At 32.1% G+C, this 21,525-nt stretch overlaps 1 protein-coding gene across 1 annotated transcript; it reads right to left on the reverse strand.

The window, feature by feature from the left end:
- Positions 1-4,497: 4,497 nt before the first annotated feature.
- On the reverse strand, positions 4,498-19,063 carry LOC145280633 (uncharacterized). Its single transcript, XM_080132170.1, has 8 exons — positions 19,039-19,063; positions 18,545-18,631; positions 17,706-17,792; positions 16,937-17,008; positions 16,489-16,575; positions 14,392-14,478; positions 11,501-11,630; positions 4,498-4,567 (listed from the first exon to the last, which is right to left on the reverse strand). Exons 1-8 carry the CDS (start codon positions 19,061-19,063, stop codon positions 4,498-4,500), a joined length of 645 nt encoding a protein of 214 aa, XP_079988296.1.
- Positions 19,064-21,525: the final 2,462 nt, after the last annotated feature.

Raw genomic sequence — 21,525 nt, forward strand, 5'->3', positions numbered from 1 at the left:
TGTCGTGTTCAAGTGAATGAACAACTTTCCAAGAACGTATGAGAATTATCTTTTATGAGACATGATACGTAAGAAAATGTAAAAAAAAAATAATTTAAACCCGATAATAAACCAAGTGCTCCTACAAAATTATTCCATGAAATAACAAGTAACAAAGATATTCAATATGTATATCAAGATCAATGAAAATAACCCAAAAACATAAGTTAAGCAAAGAGAAACAGACCCAAAGGAGCAAGAACCGCCACAAAAATACTTTTAACTACTTTGACTAAAACATTTGATTCAAAAGGCTGGAAGAAACAGACATCCACACTAAATCAAACCACGTTCACGAATCCAAATAAAACTACACCATACTGAAAATAATTTAGGCACCCGACCCGCTTCCCAGATCGTGAACACCAGCAAGCTTTACTTCTATACCTATTCCTTACCATAGTACCCGAGTTAACATGTTAACTTGGAAACGCAGATCACCTTGTGGTATCCGTAGACATCACACTTAAATCCAAACCCCAATGTGAGAAGCCATTGTTCAAAACGACAAGGTACTAAAAAAGGGCTGACTGGGTAGCCATCAGAGAATACATCAGAGATGCCCTATAGACCAATATCTTTTCTTTTCCTTCAGAACAGTGTGCCAATGAGATAACCAAATAGTGCAAAGCGGGCATTGAAGTAAATGTCCCCACATGGAACTATTATAGCAAGCGCAATTCACCCCCTTGATTCATTACAGATTGTGCAGCACAAAGACAGCATGCATTCTGCCGGTTCGTACGTCATAAGTAAAATGCAAACAGGCAAAACTTTATAGATGCTAGAAATCGTTGTAAACTTAAAATAGCTAAACCCATAAGAAGGCATAACGTAATAACGCATAGAATCGCAGAAGGAAAACGCATAGAATCGCAGAAGATAGGGACTCGTTATTTCTGGAAAAGTTATAATAATGTAGTGAATAAACTTCAGTCAATTATTCATCCACAATCCAACAACCAGAAGGTCGCAACCAAACTCTACAACAAATTCCTTGCTGCATCTTGCTACCATAATAGTTGGAAAATTGTCCCTGTGGTACCAGTGTACAAGAATTCTGGTGAAAGGATTGACCCTCTTAATTATCGCCCTATCAGTCTCTTCCCCATTCTTCACTATAATCTTTGAGACATTAATCAATCAAGAACTAGTCCACCACCTCGCAAAAGTTAACTTTCTCTCTGACAAACAGTATGGATTTAACCGATGTCGTTCTACTATAAATATTTTAATGGCCATTTTTGAACATATATACCATGTACTGGATAAAGCGAGCGAAATTAGGGCTGAAGCCCTTGTTACATTCAAAGCCTTTGACAAAGTCTAGCATGGAGGGCTGCTAATGAAAATTAAATCGTATGATATAACTGGACGAATACTAAATATAATTAGATCCTTCTTAGACAACAGAACCATCCAGGTTGTCATTGATAGACATACATCTAAACAGCATAACATTAATGTGAGAGTGCCTCTGGAATCGATCCTTGAACCACTATTATTCCTGGTATTCATCAATGACTTCCCTGATAATATTGTGAGATGGGTATATTTTCTGATGACACAACGCACTATAACATGTACGAGGAAAGAACCGATGTACACAAACCTAAAACAATAGACGAATCATTAGAAAATGACCTCCAGATCATAGTGGAATGGGTCCATAAATGGATAGTAACATTTAATAGTAAGACTCTTTTCTCCTTTAACAATTACAAGAAGCTTTCCCAACCACCGATATCACCCTACCTGAGAATTCTTTCTTCAAACTCCTTGGCTTATCATTCACAGGTAATATGAATTGGAACAAATACATTGAGGACATTGCGAAGGCTGCTGCAAAGAAAGCTGGTTTCCTCTATCGTGCTAGTTGACTATCCATACCCGAGAGTATCCTATACACCTACAAAGCTATAATTCGCCTATGCATGGAGTATTGTTCCCACATATAGGTTGGTTCATCTACCGCTAGTTTTTCTATCTTAGATAGGGCCCAAAGAAGAGTTTCCAATATAATAGGTCCCACTTTGTCAACTAAGCTCCAACCCCTGTCCCATCGCCGCAATGTTGAATCCCTGTGCCTGTTTTACAAGTATGTAATAGCATGTGTTCTTATGAAGTCATTGCACTCGTTTCCTCCCGAAAACCCTCTGTTCAGCAACAAAATCACATCCCTTTACTGCTGAGGTCCCTAAATTCCAGAAAGTGTTCTACTCTAATAGTTTCTTCGCTCAAACAGCTGGACTTTGGATTTTCCTTCCTGCTGCCTACTTTCCTGACTATACTGATATGTAGACGTTTAAATGTAACGTAAACCAACATCTTGTTTATTTTGTTCCTCTTCCCTAAGTATCGTCCCAAATAGTAGCCCCTTACGTCCAAGTGGCGATATGCCTTATTTGGGGTGAACGTGAGTAAAAAAAAACATTACAATGAATCATTCTCCTTATTGAAAAATGCCCGGTAACCATATGTTAGAAAGAAACTGGCATTGTAGAAAACAATGGCATCCGCATAAAATATTACATTTCATATTTAAATATAATTACAAGGCATCAGAAAACTGCCAACAGCAAAATTTCACAAAACCAAATCGTTCTAACACAAACGTGGAGACAATATTTCACAATCATTGTATAAAATAACAAGAATATAAGTCAGTCGTGAGACTGCCCATCTCTCACTGTCAAGGCAAGTATGGGCCAAAGTATCATCTGAGCTGTATTTCTCAATATTATACAAATATTCCTGAAGTTATGCCATAGCAACGGTCATAACTCAAAAACTATTTATCTGGTAGGTCTCAAATTTTGTGTGGTGGTTACTGTCATCACATAGCATCAGATCCATACGTAAAACTTGAAAAAATATCGAAGGTGAAATTTCGTTAAAATATTGATATTGACCGAAATTTTTAAGGTTACATATAGTCAAAGACGAATATTATATATGATGTGGGATATCATTGTCTGAAATATGGGCTAAGTAGCGAGGTTTTACGGTGAACGGAACTGAAGTTATAAATATTCCCGTGACGATGACCTTGACCTTTGGTCTAGATACTCCAAAATTAAACAAGTTCTAAGTTAGACAACGATCAATATTTTGAAAACATGTGGTTGCGATTGGTTAAGCAATGTGAAGGTGATTGAACACAAACAAACTCGACCAAAAAGATTACTTCCGCCTTGTTTCGTGGAATATCAGTGGCGCGAAGCCGTGCTGTTCTGAAATAAAAATGAATTTAAATCCCACAAAAACACTAAACTTAGCAGGACTATCGTTCGCCGAACTATTAAAAATTATCACATGGAAAAACTAAAAATCACAACTAAAAATAAGCAAAGAAAAAAAATCTTATGTCACGTGATGAAAACAATAACCGAAAAGGGATATCACGAACTCCAGCTTAAATAGTGAACTGAAAATTAAAAAAAAAATTAATTGAAAAGAAAAAATGAAAAAAAAAAAAGAAAACCCGCTATTTTAACTCTAGACATATATAAAACTATAATCAAATATTTACAAAACGCAGGACTTAAAGAATTGTTTACCAAAATACACAATATTCGAGTTGGTTCCAATAACGCTCTTAACAATTCTTCAAGTAACTGCCCCAAGTTTCTTCTTGATATCTTTACCGAGATATGGTTTATCGGAAAGGTTCAATATCTTTGTAAGCAAATCACGGTAATACCTATGCTGAAACTAGTAAATTATTTAAATGATTTCAGTGATGCCTCAAATTATTGCTCAATAACTTAATCAAGTTGTGTTTGTGAAACCTAGAAAATAACAATAAATGGCAATTGAAATCCCAAACATAAAATGTTATCATATTTAGCATAGGCTTTCCCGAACAACAGAACTACTGTTTATCATCATCGATATTTATTATTGAAAAAAATGAAGTCTTCGCTTCTGCTTGTTCCAATTGTTGTTTTGTTCGCTCACTTTTGTCGTATTCTGTCCAGTTTCATACACACTCTTTTTGGAGGGATATTAACCTTTAAAATCCTTCTTTATTTAGTGAATAATGGCGTCATTCTGAAAATGCTATTTTGTGTTTCGTAATTATATAATCTAATAGGGATTTATCTAATGTAAAATAGATTAATTAATTAATTTATTTATTTATATTATTACTATTCTTTTCCAGGTGGTCCGCATATATACTGTCCCTCACATTTGAGATGGGCCCGTCAAGTCGACCGCGCATCTGGTTGCAAGCGGTATTACGAATGTAACTATGGAACTATACACCTGTTTTCCTGCCCAGCCGATCTGCTTTTCAATGACTTGACCAAAGTGTGTGACCTTCCATTTAATGTTAAATGTTAAGACCTTTGATATAAGATTGATTGGACATCAGACATCCGATCTATATAAGTAAAATGAAATGACTGACTGTTTTTATGTTTCTTATAGATTTAGATCAAACCAACTTAGATTTCAACCAGGCTTCAGTTGTGTAAAACGATGATCCAAAGATTTCATATAGCCAAATTGACTGGAAGCAACTCTAGGGTTAGAAAATATAACAAATATATAAGTTTAAAAGGACATTTCTCATAGAATTTCAATATACAAGAACACATATCTTTAAAATACGGCCATTCAATCTGTACATTTAGCGACTGAAATGCTATTCCAATGTGATGAAGCATGACAAATCAACGAAAAAAACTATTATAAACTTAACTGTGAAAAGAAAATACCATTAAAACTTTACTGTGAAAAATCACGGAGAATAATATCTCGAACTTAATCACAGACCAAGTAAACATGCATTTTAAATATTAATCTCAGCTGGCCATAAAAATGCCATTTTTTTTTCTTTTTATGGAAATCACTTATGACAAGGCACGAGACCACTTGATGTAATGAGCTAAAAATATCAGTTCAAAGTAAAGAAAATATCCAACGATAAATGCTAGATGGATAGATTCCGACCCAGATAGCATTAATACTTCTCACTTTGTCAGAAACATCTCCCATGGAATCTGAGGACTAAAGAAGAAAACAAGGGAAGCAATTGCTATGAGATTGCCGAAAGTAAACTCGTCCACTTCCTACTCAGCTCAGATATTTTATATTTCACTGTGACAAACTAATGAAAATGATGCTTCAAATATAACTGTGGCATACCAAGAAAAATATGACCTCAAATTTAATTGTGACTGATCAACGAAAATAATATTTTAAACTTAATATTTTTAAAACCAACAAAAGTCTTTTCTCGAATTTATTCGCGACAGACTAAGGACTACGCAATATAAAACTTAGTTTTGGAAAGCCAACGAAATAGCTATTTTCAACCTAATTGTGATAAACCAACTGCAAGGTAGCCCACTTAAAATAGCCCAGAAACTGTAGTAGAGAGGAGAAACATTATTTTATTGTTTAAATCACCCGTGGCATTGTTTAAATTACCTGTAGTGTTATAAAAGATGCTGGAAATTCTCCTCGTTGACATCTATGCATTTCTGGGCACGTTTAACAACGTTTGCAGATACTGCCTGTAGATCTTCTCTGGTGATTCTCCTGATAGCGTTGATAATGTTCTCCTTTAGTTGGTCTACATTGTGAGGATTATTTGCATAAACTTTTTGTTTTAAGTCACCCAAAGGTAAAAATCACACGAGGACGAGTTCGGGGAACGTGGTGGCCATAAACCTTTGCTTATTGTTCTGATAGGATTCCACAATCACTATTCTCTGCTGCAGCGAAAACACCATACTTAAAAAAATTTAAATGTTGAAATTAGGAAGCCTAATCTGAAAAAAAATTGATTAGAGAAATATTAAAGAGAACGGGCTACTTTTTAGTGGTTCAACCTGTATAATGCTAGTTCAAATTTAATTCTGACAGACCCAGGAATATGCTATTCAAAGATCAAGTTTGGCAGACTCTTTTCCATGACTTGTTGTACTTTGCTATCTATTGACAATAAATTTGATTTGATTGATTTGAGATTGTAGAAAATATTTTTCCAAATTAAGCGTGACAGACCAACTGTATGCGTTTAAAATGAGATGTTTCAATTTAATCTGTACGTTTAGTGATTAAAATCCTATTCACAATTGAAGCGTGTCTGATTGAGCCTTTTGTAAAAGATATGATAATGACTGATCGTAAATATCGAGTGTTTGGATGAGATGGCATCAAAATCAACATGCGTTTTGTCATAATAATGTATGTAAGATTGAAACTGTTTTCGTATTGTACACTATAACTTACAAAATAAGGCATTTCAAGCGCATACGTGAGGTAACGAGTTTTATCACACATTCTCAGATGAATTTCACGCATGCGCAAACATTATAACAACAGGAACTTATCTTGCTCTACGGTTCCAAGATGTGACCGATGAACCAAGTTTTGTAGCAACAATGATAGACCGTTATCGACACATGTTTGAAACATGTTTTAATATAAAGAGACACTAAAGAGGAATAGTTACAAAGTGCAGGGCAACATTTTGTTGGCGTTTGAATTATGTATTTCAGTGGTTTTCAAGCCTTTTTACATGGCGCTACACTATTGAGCCTTTTAAGTTTCTACGGCACACATATCAGAAAAAAATAAATATTTAAATGAATCTTTAACAATGATTACCAATGTTTATTCTCTTGCTAAACTCAAAATATTTTAACAATTTAAATCAGCGATTTATTATAGATTTAATTTATTTTTTCATATTTAATTACTAATATCACGTAATTAATAATGCGTGAGTTAGTAAACTACTCTGGTTCTAACGATATGAAAGCTGTTTTTCACCTGTAAATATTTGTAACTTCCACCTATAACCTCTTTACAGCAGACCAATAATTATTACACAAATGTACCGTGGCACGGTGATTTAGAACCATTAATGGTGCTTATTGTATACGAACTTGTTTTGATGTTATTTAATGTCGAAAACCAACAAATATCGAAAACAATCCGAGGTATCTTGAATGACATTATGGTTTTCTCCAGAGAATGGATGTGCCCTCAAGTCCACACACACACACACACACAAGCGCGCGAACACACACACACTCACACACACACACAAGCGCGCGAACACACACACACACACACCTCAGGTACGATTGCACAAGTTGGTGTAAGCGAGACTGAGGCTACAGCTCTAGGGCGTAAGTAAGCCAGAAAAATAAGTATGGATATCATACGTTCCCAACCGACTTCATTCTCCTCTTTGTGTCATTGATAGGATTCAAAGGAAGCGTGACGTTTGATATCAATTTGGCTGCTGGGACTGAGGTACAGTCGCAAATATACCATCCCACCACATTCAGCTCTCTACTTTAATAATATATGACGATTGGCTCTACAAGATTATCCATTCACTGTTAGACAAGTCGTATTATTTTATTATTTAGGAGGTCTAAATACCTCCCTCAGTAAACAAATCTGGTAGGAAGCAGTTTAATAGCCGGATACCCGCTCATGAGGGAAGTACTGCCGAATAATAGAGTACCAAATTATAGAGTACCAAATTATAGAGTATCGGTAGCCTTCTATAAACGACCTGGCACAATGATCATTGTATGCTAGAAATCGAATAAAATTCGTTGTATGCATAGATGGGTGGACATTGTGTGTTTATATTTTTCTCAGCTTTATACACTATTATTAAAGCCTAGTTAAACGCAGTAGACAACGTCGAATTTGAAGTCAGCATAGTGAATTCCAAATCACGTTTCGTTATCCATGATGCTAACCATGAATCAACCCGCTCTATGTGTCTGTATAAAGTAAAGATGACTGTGTATCGCTTGTCCACACATCTATTATCAATGACTGATCTCCGAACAAAAAGAAAAATGACGTATTTGTAATCAGCAGATTTGTACGTATGTTTTAATCTGGTTTTAAGTTTCAACGTTTTCTTTTCTATTTTGTATATTAATGCCTAGTTTATTTTGTTTAAATGCATATTAAAGCTTACAATCATTTGATACTGGAATGTATTTTTTAAACAACTTATCTGAACAAAAATAGTTTTATTATTAAACAGAAATAAAACATCGTTGTCAAGTTCTTCTTGAAAGCCATGCAGTTTTAAAATGTAATCCAGCCATTTGTATATTCGATAGGTTTATGGGGTTAGCCGATTTTGTTTTATATACTTCGTACAAAATATAATAACACGAGTTTTATTAAGTTCAACATATTTGATACACAGGCAGCTTGGATTGGATCTGTTACATTTACTAATAGAAAGGTATTTTATGTTAAAATAAAATACCGTTATATCAGCAAACGTAAAATTGTAACATTTGGCTTTAAAGGGCGTTCAATCAAAACACAAAGCGGTATTTTTGTTCCTTTTTTTTGTTTGTTTTTAACCCGTTTATTTTATACATCAATCAGATACTAATACAGAAATGTAAAACTTTGTAGAGCAATGTTATAATAACTGTTGTTTCCGAATCGAAAGTAAACATTTATTACACATTAGATCTTCTGTACACATTTTGAGTGTTTTCGAACGAAATAAAATATGTTCACAAAAATGTTCATAAACAGTGATTTATAGGACTTTCAACATGTTTGCAAGCTTCTTATATGTGATTTTAGAGCTGTTTTCGATACCCCTCATTCTAATAGATTGTTATCAAGTTCTTCCTCAGCGGCTGGAAAATTCAAGCTGAAATTCAATTCTACGTATATTTGATAGACTTGTGGTCTCGACCGATTCTGTTTTACATATATCGTATTCTAATGAAGTGATAATATAATTAATAAAGAATATATACTTTAAAAATTGTGTTTTAATAACATGGAGCGATGAAGTAACAAATCGTTTTGACAGAAATTGAATGAATTCTACCAAGTTTTGAGCGACAATCATATCTTGTTATCCGTTCAAGTTTTAGTGCACAAATGAAAAATAAACGTGATTATTTGAAGTTATGGCAAAAACTTCTAACGTTCTGAAACCGAAATTCAAAATTAAAATATCCTCAGATTTAGCGTAGGTTCTCGTATAACATTTGATCCAAGTATATTTTTACCCCCTGTAACGTGAAAACATCTGAAAAACATCTTTGACGTCCTTCAAATCTTACACCTTTGTAAACACGTAGTTTAAAATTTACTTTCTATATATGTATATATATACATGTATATATATGTATGTATACATACATACATACACATATATATATCTGAGTGTATGCCTGTATATCTGTGTTGGATATTAAAATTCCTACACATAAAACTAAAAAGCCATCCATCAACAAAACTAATTTCGATAATAGCGAAACCGTCTTAAATTGCTTTTTATACTAATACTGTGTTAATACTATAACTAATCATGCTAAGAACATCACTAAATATTTAACATAAAATGCATGTTCTTTGTTTGATATCATCTCCTGAAGATAGCTCCAGATAGATCCGAAAGTACTAGGGCACGCAGCAATATGCCACGCAGCAATAACACCCTCCTAAGGTAAATTAATTTGACTATGACATATTTTCGTGACTAATTTTGAAACAATTTTATGCAGTTAATATTTTACGTTAGAATATATATATATATATATATATATATATGTGTGTGTATATATGTGTATATATATATATATATATATGTGTGTGTATATATGTGTATATATATATATATATATATATATATATATATATAGGTGCATAGGTTTAATAAAGTATGTTGAGAAACACTTTAGCAAGAGTTAAACATATATTTATTATTCGGAAAAGAAAACACAAATAGAGGTAAAAGTCCTTAATCCGCGGAGTTGGGAGAAATACTTTCCTTCTCGTCAGAGTGGAGGAGTTGGCAAAATGCAGAAAAAAATTTGCTTGTAAATTATTTAAAGAAACTAAGTATGAAGAGGATCATACTAGCCTGAATATGAAATATATAATAATGAAACAGATGGAGTGAGGTAAAAGGAAAAATTGGTTTCACGTGAGAGTGTGTTCCCATGGTTGTTGGGTCCAAAATCCGGTGAATCCAAGAAAGTGGTAGAAGTAAGATATCCATGTTTATAGTAGTCCAAGTGCATATTGTTGGAGATTATAAATGGTCTAAAATATAAATATCTTTCTGGGTAGGCGCAGATGAAGAAATCCAGTCTGTGAGTTTATCCATAAAGAAAGCGATTTGAAGAATAAGTGAAGAAAGTTATCACGTTGTGGATTGAGTTCATTCAAAGGCGAGGGAGGGTATTGGCCCAATGTCAAGGCAGTTCAAAGCTGTGGAGTAAGGGGATGATGATCTGGTTGTTGTGACAATCTATCATTGTAAAAATAGTAATTAGGGCAGTGGAGGGTGAAGTCAAATAGGTGAGTGGATACGGTTTGGTGGGATTATGGGCAGTGTTTACGAGGATGAAGCATATCTATTTAAAAGAAGGGTTTTTGGAAAGAATTTAGGGACTGTAAGCTTATTGCGAGAAAGAATTTATCTGGAAGATTAGGGGTTTATATATATATATATATATATATATATATATATATATATATATATATATATATTATAAGAAGTGGTCCAGGATTTCATAATAAAACGTAATTCTGAACGGAATGCAATTTGAAAATATACCCTTTGTTTACATTTAGAATGACTATGATTTGAGTGGCATATGATACAGTATTGTTTTTAACCTGTTCGTTTAACGATAATATTATTTTGGAGTCTTAAATTCAATAAATTATTTCTATATATCCATACATTATATAAAAACTTACAGAGATATACTCATTGTTTAGGATAGGATAGCGTTAGGGGTATTGGCATGTTCAAAATAGTTATATTTAAGTTAAAGTTGATAAATGGCAGTACGGAGACCCTTTGAGCCTATTGTCTCCGTGACTAACCTAGAAGAAAGGTTAATGGGTCAGCTTCGCTACTAATAATCTGGCTGAAGAAATTAGTGAAAGATAACTAAAATAACCTTACGATTATTCGATGTGTTTGTGTTCTTCTATTAATCTCGATTAATTTTCCAGATAAGAGGATTAAATTTAAAAATGGTTATTCGGTTGATGCAGATGGCTAAAAGGGACGAGTATCCAACGTGTAAACGAACAAATATATCTGACTCGGGTAGCGTAATTGTTTTCAAATTTTGACTAAGTTGGACGTTATTGATAAAAAAAGCGTATAAGATGATTTGCCATAATTCAGATCGAGTACCATTTCTCATTGAAATAAAAAAAAGTTGCCTGTTTTTTGCCGATTTTTGTAAAAAAAATAAAATAAAATAAAAATAATAGGGATATTATTTTCTCTATGATTTTGTGAAAGGAGTGGATACAATTAACGATACTTCTGGAAACGTTACGGAGTTGCAAAATTGATCGCATTGTTTTAAAAACACAAAAAATATATTTTATGAAATGTTTCATAAAGCGAACAAATTCGAAAACTTGAATTTAACATGGCGCATTTTTCGGAAAATCACAAACCAACCTTCGGCGATCAAAATTGAGTCCTTTGGGACACTCGAAAAGAAGCCCCTGATATTGGTAACAGTAAATAAATTTGGAGCATGACTTCGGGTAAGGATGGAGACTGTATTCATCCAAACAAGGAATGAATCCTGAAATGAGATAAAATATAGATAAATGAATAAAGGTTGGTTTGTAAATTATATACATATATTTTGTAACATAATGGCATGATTAAAAATACTATTTTTGCTTGATTAGCATCCAAATCATCAACAAACTTGATCAGAATACTAGTCATGGTCCAACAGAAGCGATTTATTTTTTTGATATTAACGCTTAAGACTAAGATTAGAAAAAAATCTAAAATTACGTTTCAGTGATAACGTTGGTTCTCTTACTTGGTTCTATTGCTACTTGACCCATATTATTGTCAATTAAGCCTGACGTTCACCTTAAAAATTCGGTCACGTTTGACATTTTGCCAGCATTTCAAGTTTCATTGGCAGAGAGAAGTATGCAGTCTTACAACTGATATGTTTTGTGTTTATGTGTAATCAGTTAACGCTGGAATTCACTCCACCATTTGTCCACCATTAAAATCCACTTCATCATTGGTCCACCATTAAAATCCACTCCACCATTGGTCCACCATTAAAATCCACTTCATCATTGGTCCACCATTAAGGATGTGTCTATATAATTATTTACACGATTTTATTTGAAGATATTTTCTTCCTCTTAACAGATTTTTTTCTTGACAGATGTTTAACAGATGCTTTTATTTCATGAATATTACGGATATCGTTTTTAATATCATTACATTATTTTGAGGAAAATTAAAAATATAAACAAATAAGTATGTGAGGCTACTACTATTTCATATCTGAATTCAAAGCGACATGGAAACAGAATACCCATCACGTGCATTTGTTTGAAAAATATTTAAAAAAACTAACGTGCATATCATTAAAATATATCAAGGTTCTCTTGCTAATTTTAATCTATTTTTACAGTATGGGATACAGAACTAATGAATGATGAGTAATGCATTTATACTGTGGAACATCACATTAATGTATGTAAAAGAAAGACTTAAACTCTTGCGTATAGACTCCTTTCTGACACATCTTATAAGATTGATATTCAAGTGCAGGGCTTACACACTTGACCAGCTGTGGACAGTTTATACTAATTGCTTATTGATTCTGAAACTTGTCTGGCTGGGCTTCAAGATGTTGACTATATATGATAACTTCTTCAAGACCTGGACTACATATGCTAAGATTCTCTTTAAGAATCTACTACGTATTGTGTACTGGCGTTAAGCAAACATTCATTTTTTTATGATGACATTTGAATAACAAAACCTATGTATTCGTTTTTAATTATAATATTATTTTTATACCAATAGATTGATTATGGATTCTTCTACCTTAGTTTCTGAGACCTCCTTCATTTTTGTATGAAAAGTAAAAAAATAAGCTATGTGTTGTTTAAATGCTCTTGATACTACAGAGTCACTTCAAACCGGCCAGGTCCTGGATATGACCTTAAACTATATCCGATGGTGAGGCCCCAGCTTGTGGGCTTCGGGGAGTGTGGAGCCACCCTTTAATTGCCATTGTTCCCAGGTTCACTCTGACCGGGAGTGATAGTACCTGTTAGGGTCCCAACTATGGGTTAAATAGAAACCGACTTGAAAAAAAAAAAAATTTATTCTATTAAAAAACTTTTCTTCAAAATCACTGGATTCGGCATTAAATAATCTGAAGTGTTGATATGCCGTAAAACAAAACCAACCAACCAACCAACCAACCAACTAAACTGCCTCTGTTTGCATCACCGTCACAGATATCGAAACACCGTCTCCAGTGAGCGGTAAAGCCTACTTTATGAAACAATGGGTTAGACCGTAAGTGTAAAACTCCGAGTCTTACGGAGTCAGTATGTGTTGTCATAAGGGTCACACGCCTACAATTATAATTCAAGTCGTTTAATAAAAGTTATTGTAGAATATTTTTTCTTTTCATTTAGAAACTTATAATAATTTGATCCTACTCAAGAATCCAAATACAAACATATAAATAGTTTAACAAAAAATATAACGAAAGAAATTAGCGTGAGATATAAATGTGTTCTTTATTTCAATACAACAAAAATTTAAATTAATCGTCCAGTTGTATCTGAAAGCAACAGCAACAAATCCAATGCACACAAGTTACAATAGTTCAAAATGAACATTCAAACACTTCTCTTGTTTTGTCCCTTGACATTTCTTGTTATCGATTGTCTTTGTCAGGCAGAAATTTCTCTACAGTTCCAAGTTTTATCAGAGATAGAAAGTGAGGATCAGTCAACCTAGTTCTCTGAAATGGTTTGAAATAGATTATTGCAAATCCATTTTAAGTTTTCATGTTACTTCTTTGATAATAAACATGATGATAATTTGAAATAAAGTTTTATCTGTGACGTTCTAAAGTTTCAATCAAAAACTTTCCTAAAGCGAGGATAGATGAGAAATTATTACATATTTTCTGACACTCCTATTTTGATCCGTCCTCCTCCTCTCAGTTTTTTTCAAAGTTGGTGTTTGTGCGGGCCGCGAATAAGGTTGCAATGGCCCGCATGTGGCTCGTGGTCTCGGTTGAGATAATAGACACTGCGATGAATGATTATCAGCATATTAAACATCGCCGATCATAGTCCTAATCATGTTCATATTTGTCATTGTTTGAATTTCTTTTGCGAAAGGCACAGTTTCATAAATGCAAACGCTCAAACATTTTTATTTAATTATATTGGTATAATTTTTTAGATTATAATTATTAACATTCACATATAATTGGAACAAACACACACGCACACACACACACACACAAACACACAAACAGAAAAGAAAAATACTCCTACCTGTTGCGTACATGCCTTTATTTGACGACGCCGGATATTTGTCACTTTCTATTGGTTCGAAATAATCTGGATAATGACCAGTTCCATCTACAATTAGAATTAACGATTTTCTTTATACACACACACGCGCGCGCACACACACACACACACACACACACACAAACACACACACACACACACACACACACACACACACACACATATATATATATATATATATATATATATTAGTGATGAGATGATTCCAATATTTTTCCCAATTCTGATACAATTATTGATTCCGTACTAAATTTCCGATTCCGATGCAATTATTGATTCCGATATTTTATAAATCTCCAAATCTTTAACCACAGAATTGCTACTTTTCCTCCGATTACCGTTAAAATGCATGGTAAATGTGGAGATATTTTCCTAAATGAAAAAAACACATTTGGGTGGATCATCTATCGATTTTAGTTTTACTAGTTGTTACAAATCAAAAAAAATCTATTATTTTATAATTATAAAGGAAAATCTTGCACTAAACACATTCAAACAAAAAAAGACAATTAGAAGAATACGTTTTGAAATCAGAACATATGCACAAATTTTTCCGATTGCGATACCGATCCTGATACCCCCAAATGTTCCGATTTTTCCGATTCCCGATTTCGATTAATCGTCCCAGCACTAATATATATATATATGTGTGTGTGTGTGTGTGTGTGTGTGTGTGTGTGTGTGTGTGTGTGTGTGTGTGTGTGTGTGTGAATAGAAAATAATATTTTATATGATAAAGAAATATTAAAAATAAATTAGTTACATTTATATATGCTTTCATGTCCTGTTACCTTTCTTAACCCTAACTCAAACCAGCTAGTAAGAATCTCTAAATTACCGTTTTCTTGGGAACATATGTAAACATAATAAAAATTATTTATAAAATTTAGGGCGAAATTTACTTTTAGCCCCTAAATAATTCTAATGAAACGAGCGTGTTTAGCACGACACCATTAAATGTTACTAATGTCACTGTTATTATATAGCCCAAAGAAAAACATTTTTAGTTACTTTTTGCAATATATATATATATATATATATATATATATATATATGTATGTATGTATGCATATATATATATATATATATATATATATAATTATTTTTTTTACTATAATAATTAATATATATATATATATAGTTCCACAATAATCAAAACAACCATATATCACATGTGTTTTATCATACGGAGTATTTTTTTCTTTGGCGTCATAATCGTTTCATAACCATTCGGACAAACTGAGAAACCGAGAAAATGAAGGATGGCGAGGTGAGTTTCGCTGCTTATAAATAAGAAATGTTGTAAGCTTTTATATATGCATTACAGTTGTATTTTGTGTCTGAAGATTAGCCATTTTGGAATATCTTTTAACGAAATAATGAAGCATATCCGAATGGTTATGAAACGATTGTAACACCAAAGAAATACACAGTATAATAAAACACATGTTGTGATTTATGGTTACCTTGGTTACCGTGGAATTATAATATATATCCCGATTATTAATACTGATAATCGTTCAGCTTAATTAACTTGGTCAAGAAATATTGACTTTAGTTTTATTAGTATATTAACAATAGCGGAATTTAATAAGTAAATTTTTGGCTAAGAATATATATAAATACATATATATATATATGCATATATGTATACACACACACACACACACACACACACACACACACACACACACATATATATATATATATATATATATATATATATATATATATATATATATATAGATAGATAGATAGATAGATAGATAGATAGATTGTATTGGTGTTATGAAACAAATAACATTTTAAATAATAAAAATACATAAATCATATAAACATACTTTTGCATTTATATAAATTATTTTTCGTAATTAGTTTCAGATTGGTACATTAATTTTTTAAATATTTTTTAACAAAACAAACAAAATAAGAGCAGAAAACACATATGAACCAAAACTAAATTAAAAGCATTTCTATATAATTTTATTGATAGTATTTGTCGGATTATACCTATAAAGTAAAACCTGGAAATTTTTATAGACAAAAAGTAACTCTTACCTGTTTCGTGTATGTCAGTATTTGAAGACCCCGGATATTTTCCACTTTCTTTTGGTTCAAAATAATCTGGATAATATCCAGCTCCGTCTAAAAGTAGAAATAACAGTTTAATTAATATATATCATATATTCATTTTAAATAATATATATGTGTGTGTGTGTGTGTGTGTGTGTGTGTGTGTGTGTGTGTGTGTGTGTGTGTGTAATAAATATATATGTAATATAAATATAGTGGTAGCATTTATATATTCTTTTCGTGGTAAGGTATAGATTGTCATATGAATATTTAACCGAATAATTTTAGTTATAAAACAAGCTAAATAAGACCAGAGAACGCATATAAACAAAAAATGAAATTAAAAATTGTATATAATTTTATTGGTAGTTTTTTTTTTCAGATTATATTTATAAATTAAAACATGGAGTTTTTGCATACAAAAATATCCTACCTTTTTCGTACATTTTGTTATGTGATGGAGCTGGATATTTGCCACTTTGTTTTGAATAGCGACCAGCTTCGTCTAAAATTAGAAATAACAGTTTTTTCGCATCGATATATGTAGACGACGGAATTATCTGTTCTCAATTCAGAAACATAGTTTTTAGGTCTCATGGATTAATCTGAGTTCTTTTCCCGTCCTAAATGTTTGGTTTCAATTCTAGCTGATGGCACCTAAATCATTTTTTTTTGGGGGGGGGGGCACTACTATATGTTGAGTACAATATAATAAAAATAGAGAATAGGAAATCTGCATAAATTAACAAAATCATATTTAATTTGCGATCAGGCAACGCCGGGAACCCTGCTAGTATATATAAAAAGTGTTGTATAATAATTGTTATAGAACAAATTGCATACCATTTTAAATAATAAAACAAAATAAATAAAAAAGGAAACGAATATACAATGATTAAAAAGAATTGATGAATATAAATATGAAAAGCACACATTGTACGTTTTAATTCAACACATTGTCCGAAGTTACTAAAATAGAAAAATTAAATAAAATCAGCAAACCAAGTTAAATGACTTTTTAAAAAATTCCACTAAATTACCGGTAAAAATTATTTTTTATATAAAAATTATGTGAATGTACAATTTGTAAACAAAAAAAAATCAAACTAAAATAATTTTTATACAATTTTATTGGTGTAATTTGTGAGATTATATTTATGAACTATCACATGGAAATTGTTGCATAAAAAAAAAACTCCTACCTGTTTCGCGAATGTCAGTATGTGCCGACGTCGGATATTTGCCTCTTTCTTTTGGTTGGAAATAATCTGGATAATATCTATCTCTGTCTGAAATTAAAATAAGATGTCTACATGTATATATGCATATATTATGTTTATGTTATAAAACAAGTAACATGTCAAATAACTAAAACACACACACACACACACACACACACACACACACATATATATATATATATATATATATATATATATATATATATATATATATATATATATATATATATATATAATGCCACTTTCCCTAACAATATCTCATGGAAGACAGTGAGTATCTCTCTGAAATTAATCTTTATGTAATATGCTAAAATATCATAAGAATAATTTATTAAATTCAGGATGGAATTAGTTTTTAACACCTACATAATGCTAAGAAAACGAACGTGTTTGGAAGGGCACCAGATTATGGCACACAATAGTGTCAATTTTTTATATATCATTAAATGAAAAACATTTTTATTTACTTTTTACAACACGTGTGTATGTGATACACACGCAAACACACACACATATACATAAATATTATTGTTATAAAACAGACACTATTTAAAATAATAAAATGTGTAAATAATGTAAATATTTGCCAGTTCCATTTATATATATATATTTTTTATGTCATTAGTACTAAATTGTCATAAAGCATTTTGAACCAAATATTTTTAAAGAGAAAGTAAACTAAATAAGAACAAAAAGCGCATGTCAACAAAAACTTAAGCCTAAATCATTGTTTTATTGATGGAATTGGTTAGAGTATATCAACTAAAACGTGGAAATTATTGCATCCAAAGAACTCCTACCTGTTTCGTGAAAGTCGGTATTTGATGATGGATATTTGCCTCTTTCTTTTGATTCGAAATAATCTGGATAATATCCAGCAGCTCCGTCTAAAATTAGAATCAACAGTTTTATTCATACACACACAATATATATATATATATATATATATATATATATATATATATATATATATATATATATATATATGGCTGCTTCGTTTAATCACATAAATCAATATACGAAAATATAATTTTATGCGTAAATTTTCAGTATTTACTTCAACAGAGCTCAATACATATGTAGAACAAGGTAGTAAGTTATGAAAATTTTATGACAATCAAGCTATACAAAATATTTCGCCTTTCATTCTCGTGAGAATTCGTCAGGCTTATGCGAAAAGTTGTGGTTATCGCGCATTTTTATATACGCACATGCTATTGAATTTTGTAGTTAGCCAATCAGCTTTCTAGTTTCCACCGCGCCCATCCTAACCAGTCAATGGGCCGGCACTTACAGGACAAAGGTACAATTAACCTCATGTTCACCACTTCTTTTTGTGTGTTTTATGGGAAGAATAGATATCCTTTCGTTTTAGTAAGCTGACCTACTTTCAACCTAGGTGTAGTTAGATATGTTATTTTCTGTTTTAGTCTATATTTCGGATATTGTGTTATTCAGATTATTTTTGAATATGCATGTTTATTTTATTTTATTTTTTATTATTTATTTATTTTTATTTTATTTATTTATTTGATTTTATTTATTTTTATTTTATTTATTTTATTTAAATAAATAAAATAAAATATAAAATAAAATAAGCATATATATTAAAAAAATAATTATATACATATATATATATATGCATATATATATATATATATATATATATATATATATATATATATATATATATACTAGCAAATTACCCATCCTTGACTGGGTTCAAAAACAGCCTACAGAAAATGAACTCTGATTTATGAAAGTATCATAGGTTATGAAAAGAAAAGGTTGTAAAGAGATAGCTTCGAATTTAGGGGTATCAAAACCAAAGCAAAATATGATTAAAGTAAAAATAAAATAGATAAACCCCATAATTTATTATGCCATACCTGTTCACACTGAAACACTTATCGCAATATTCTGTGGATCTATATTAAAAAACCTGGTTAAACTTTGTGACATATTTTCATTCTATGGAGGTCAGGCGTGAACGAACACCCCATAATTTTATCATACCATATTTATTCAAACTGAAACATAATTATTAAAGTATACTTACGCAGATAGATATGAAAAGTCTTTATTAAAGTTTGTTCCTATTTCCATTCTATGGAGGTCAGGTGCGAACGCAACTCCCACAATTTTATTATAATATCTCTATTTAAGTTAAAACATACTTATCAAAGTATTATGCACATTTATATCAAAAACATTTGTAAACGTTTTTCTTTTAATTTTTAAATTTTTTATTTCCATACTTTGTGGACCAGGCGCGTACACAGACCCCACAATTTTAATGAATCATCATTATGCCAGATAAAACATACTCATTCCTGTGTCTCGGTACATCTTCTATCATTATATGTGATCAGTTTTCTGTAATAGTCAACCATATAGGAGCCTATTCGTGACCAGACACACACAGACGTTCAACTTTATATTATATATATATATATATATATATATATATATATATATATATATTAGAGAGAGAGGGGGGAGGGGGAGAGATAGATAGATAGATAGATAGATAGATAGATACTGCAGAAGAGTGCACAAATAAGATCATTGAATGGTTCAAAGCGACAATTGAAGCCCATGTCCCCACGCGGAAGTTCTATAGCAAACCCCACTCTCCCCAATAGTTTACTTCCACTTATGTAGCTGCCATTGCTCAAAAGCAGTATGCATACCGCAGATTTATCCGACATAAGTCCAGTGCAAACAGACAAAAGTTTATAGAAGCTAGAAGTAATTGTAAGGAAGAAATAGCGTCTACTAATAGAAAATACACCGAAATTACTAGAAAACGCAGAAATTAGGAACTCGTAATTTCTGAAAAATCTACAACAGTGTAGTAAATAATGGGAAATCAACAATTCCCCTACTATCCAACATTCATGAGGTTGTCTGCACGACAACTGAGAAGGCTAGCATGCTTGCCAGTCAGTTTGCTTTAAACACACTGGATGCTTTGAAAATCAACCCTTCTAAGTTGCATCATATCATAAAAAAACTAGACACCTCAAAAGTCTGTGGACCCGATCTCATCCCGAATATACTATTTAAAAATACACCGCTGATGTTGCTCCAGTCTTCACCAAACGTTAAAGCAAATGCCTGATCGAATGTTGCTTTCCTGACTGGAAAACTGCTTCTGTGGTACCAGTTTACAAGAACTCTGGCGAAACAACTGACCCATTAAATTATCGCTCTATTAGCTTCCTCTCACTTTTCGCCAAAATATTTGAGTCCATAATTAACCGAGCTCTAGTTCATCGCCTTACAGCTGCTAAACTTCTGACCAACCAACAATATGAATTAAGACAAACCCGTTCTACATTAGATATCCTAATTGTAATCTCTGAACGTATATACTGGACAAAGCAGGGATTGGTAGGGCAGTATCCCTAGATATATATTTGACAGGGTATGGCACGATGGTCTTCCCAGGAAAATCATATCATACGGTATCACTAGACGAATACTTAACATTATTAAATCTTTCTTAAATAATAAAAAAGAAGAATCCATGTTGTCCTCGACGGTTGTACATCTAAAAATATGATATAAATGCAGGAGTACCTCAGGAGTCTATCCTTGGACTTTTATTATTCTTAATATTCATAAATAACCTCACTGATAAAATTGTCTCTGAGATGGGTATATTTGCTGATGACACCACACTCTTTAACAGGCACGAGGGGAAAACAAATGAACACATATCTAAGGCAATGGCAGAAACACTGGAGGAAGACCTCCGATCTGTAAGGGAATGGGA

Source organism: Euprymna scolopes, chromosome 1 (assembly GCF_053919585.1).
Source record: "Euprymna scolopes isolate OS-2025 chromosome 1, ASM5391958v1, whole genome shotgun sequence".
Taxonomy (NCBI): Eukaryota; Metazoa; Mollusca; class Cephalopoda; order Sepiida; family Sepiolidae; genus Euprymna; species Euprymna scolopes.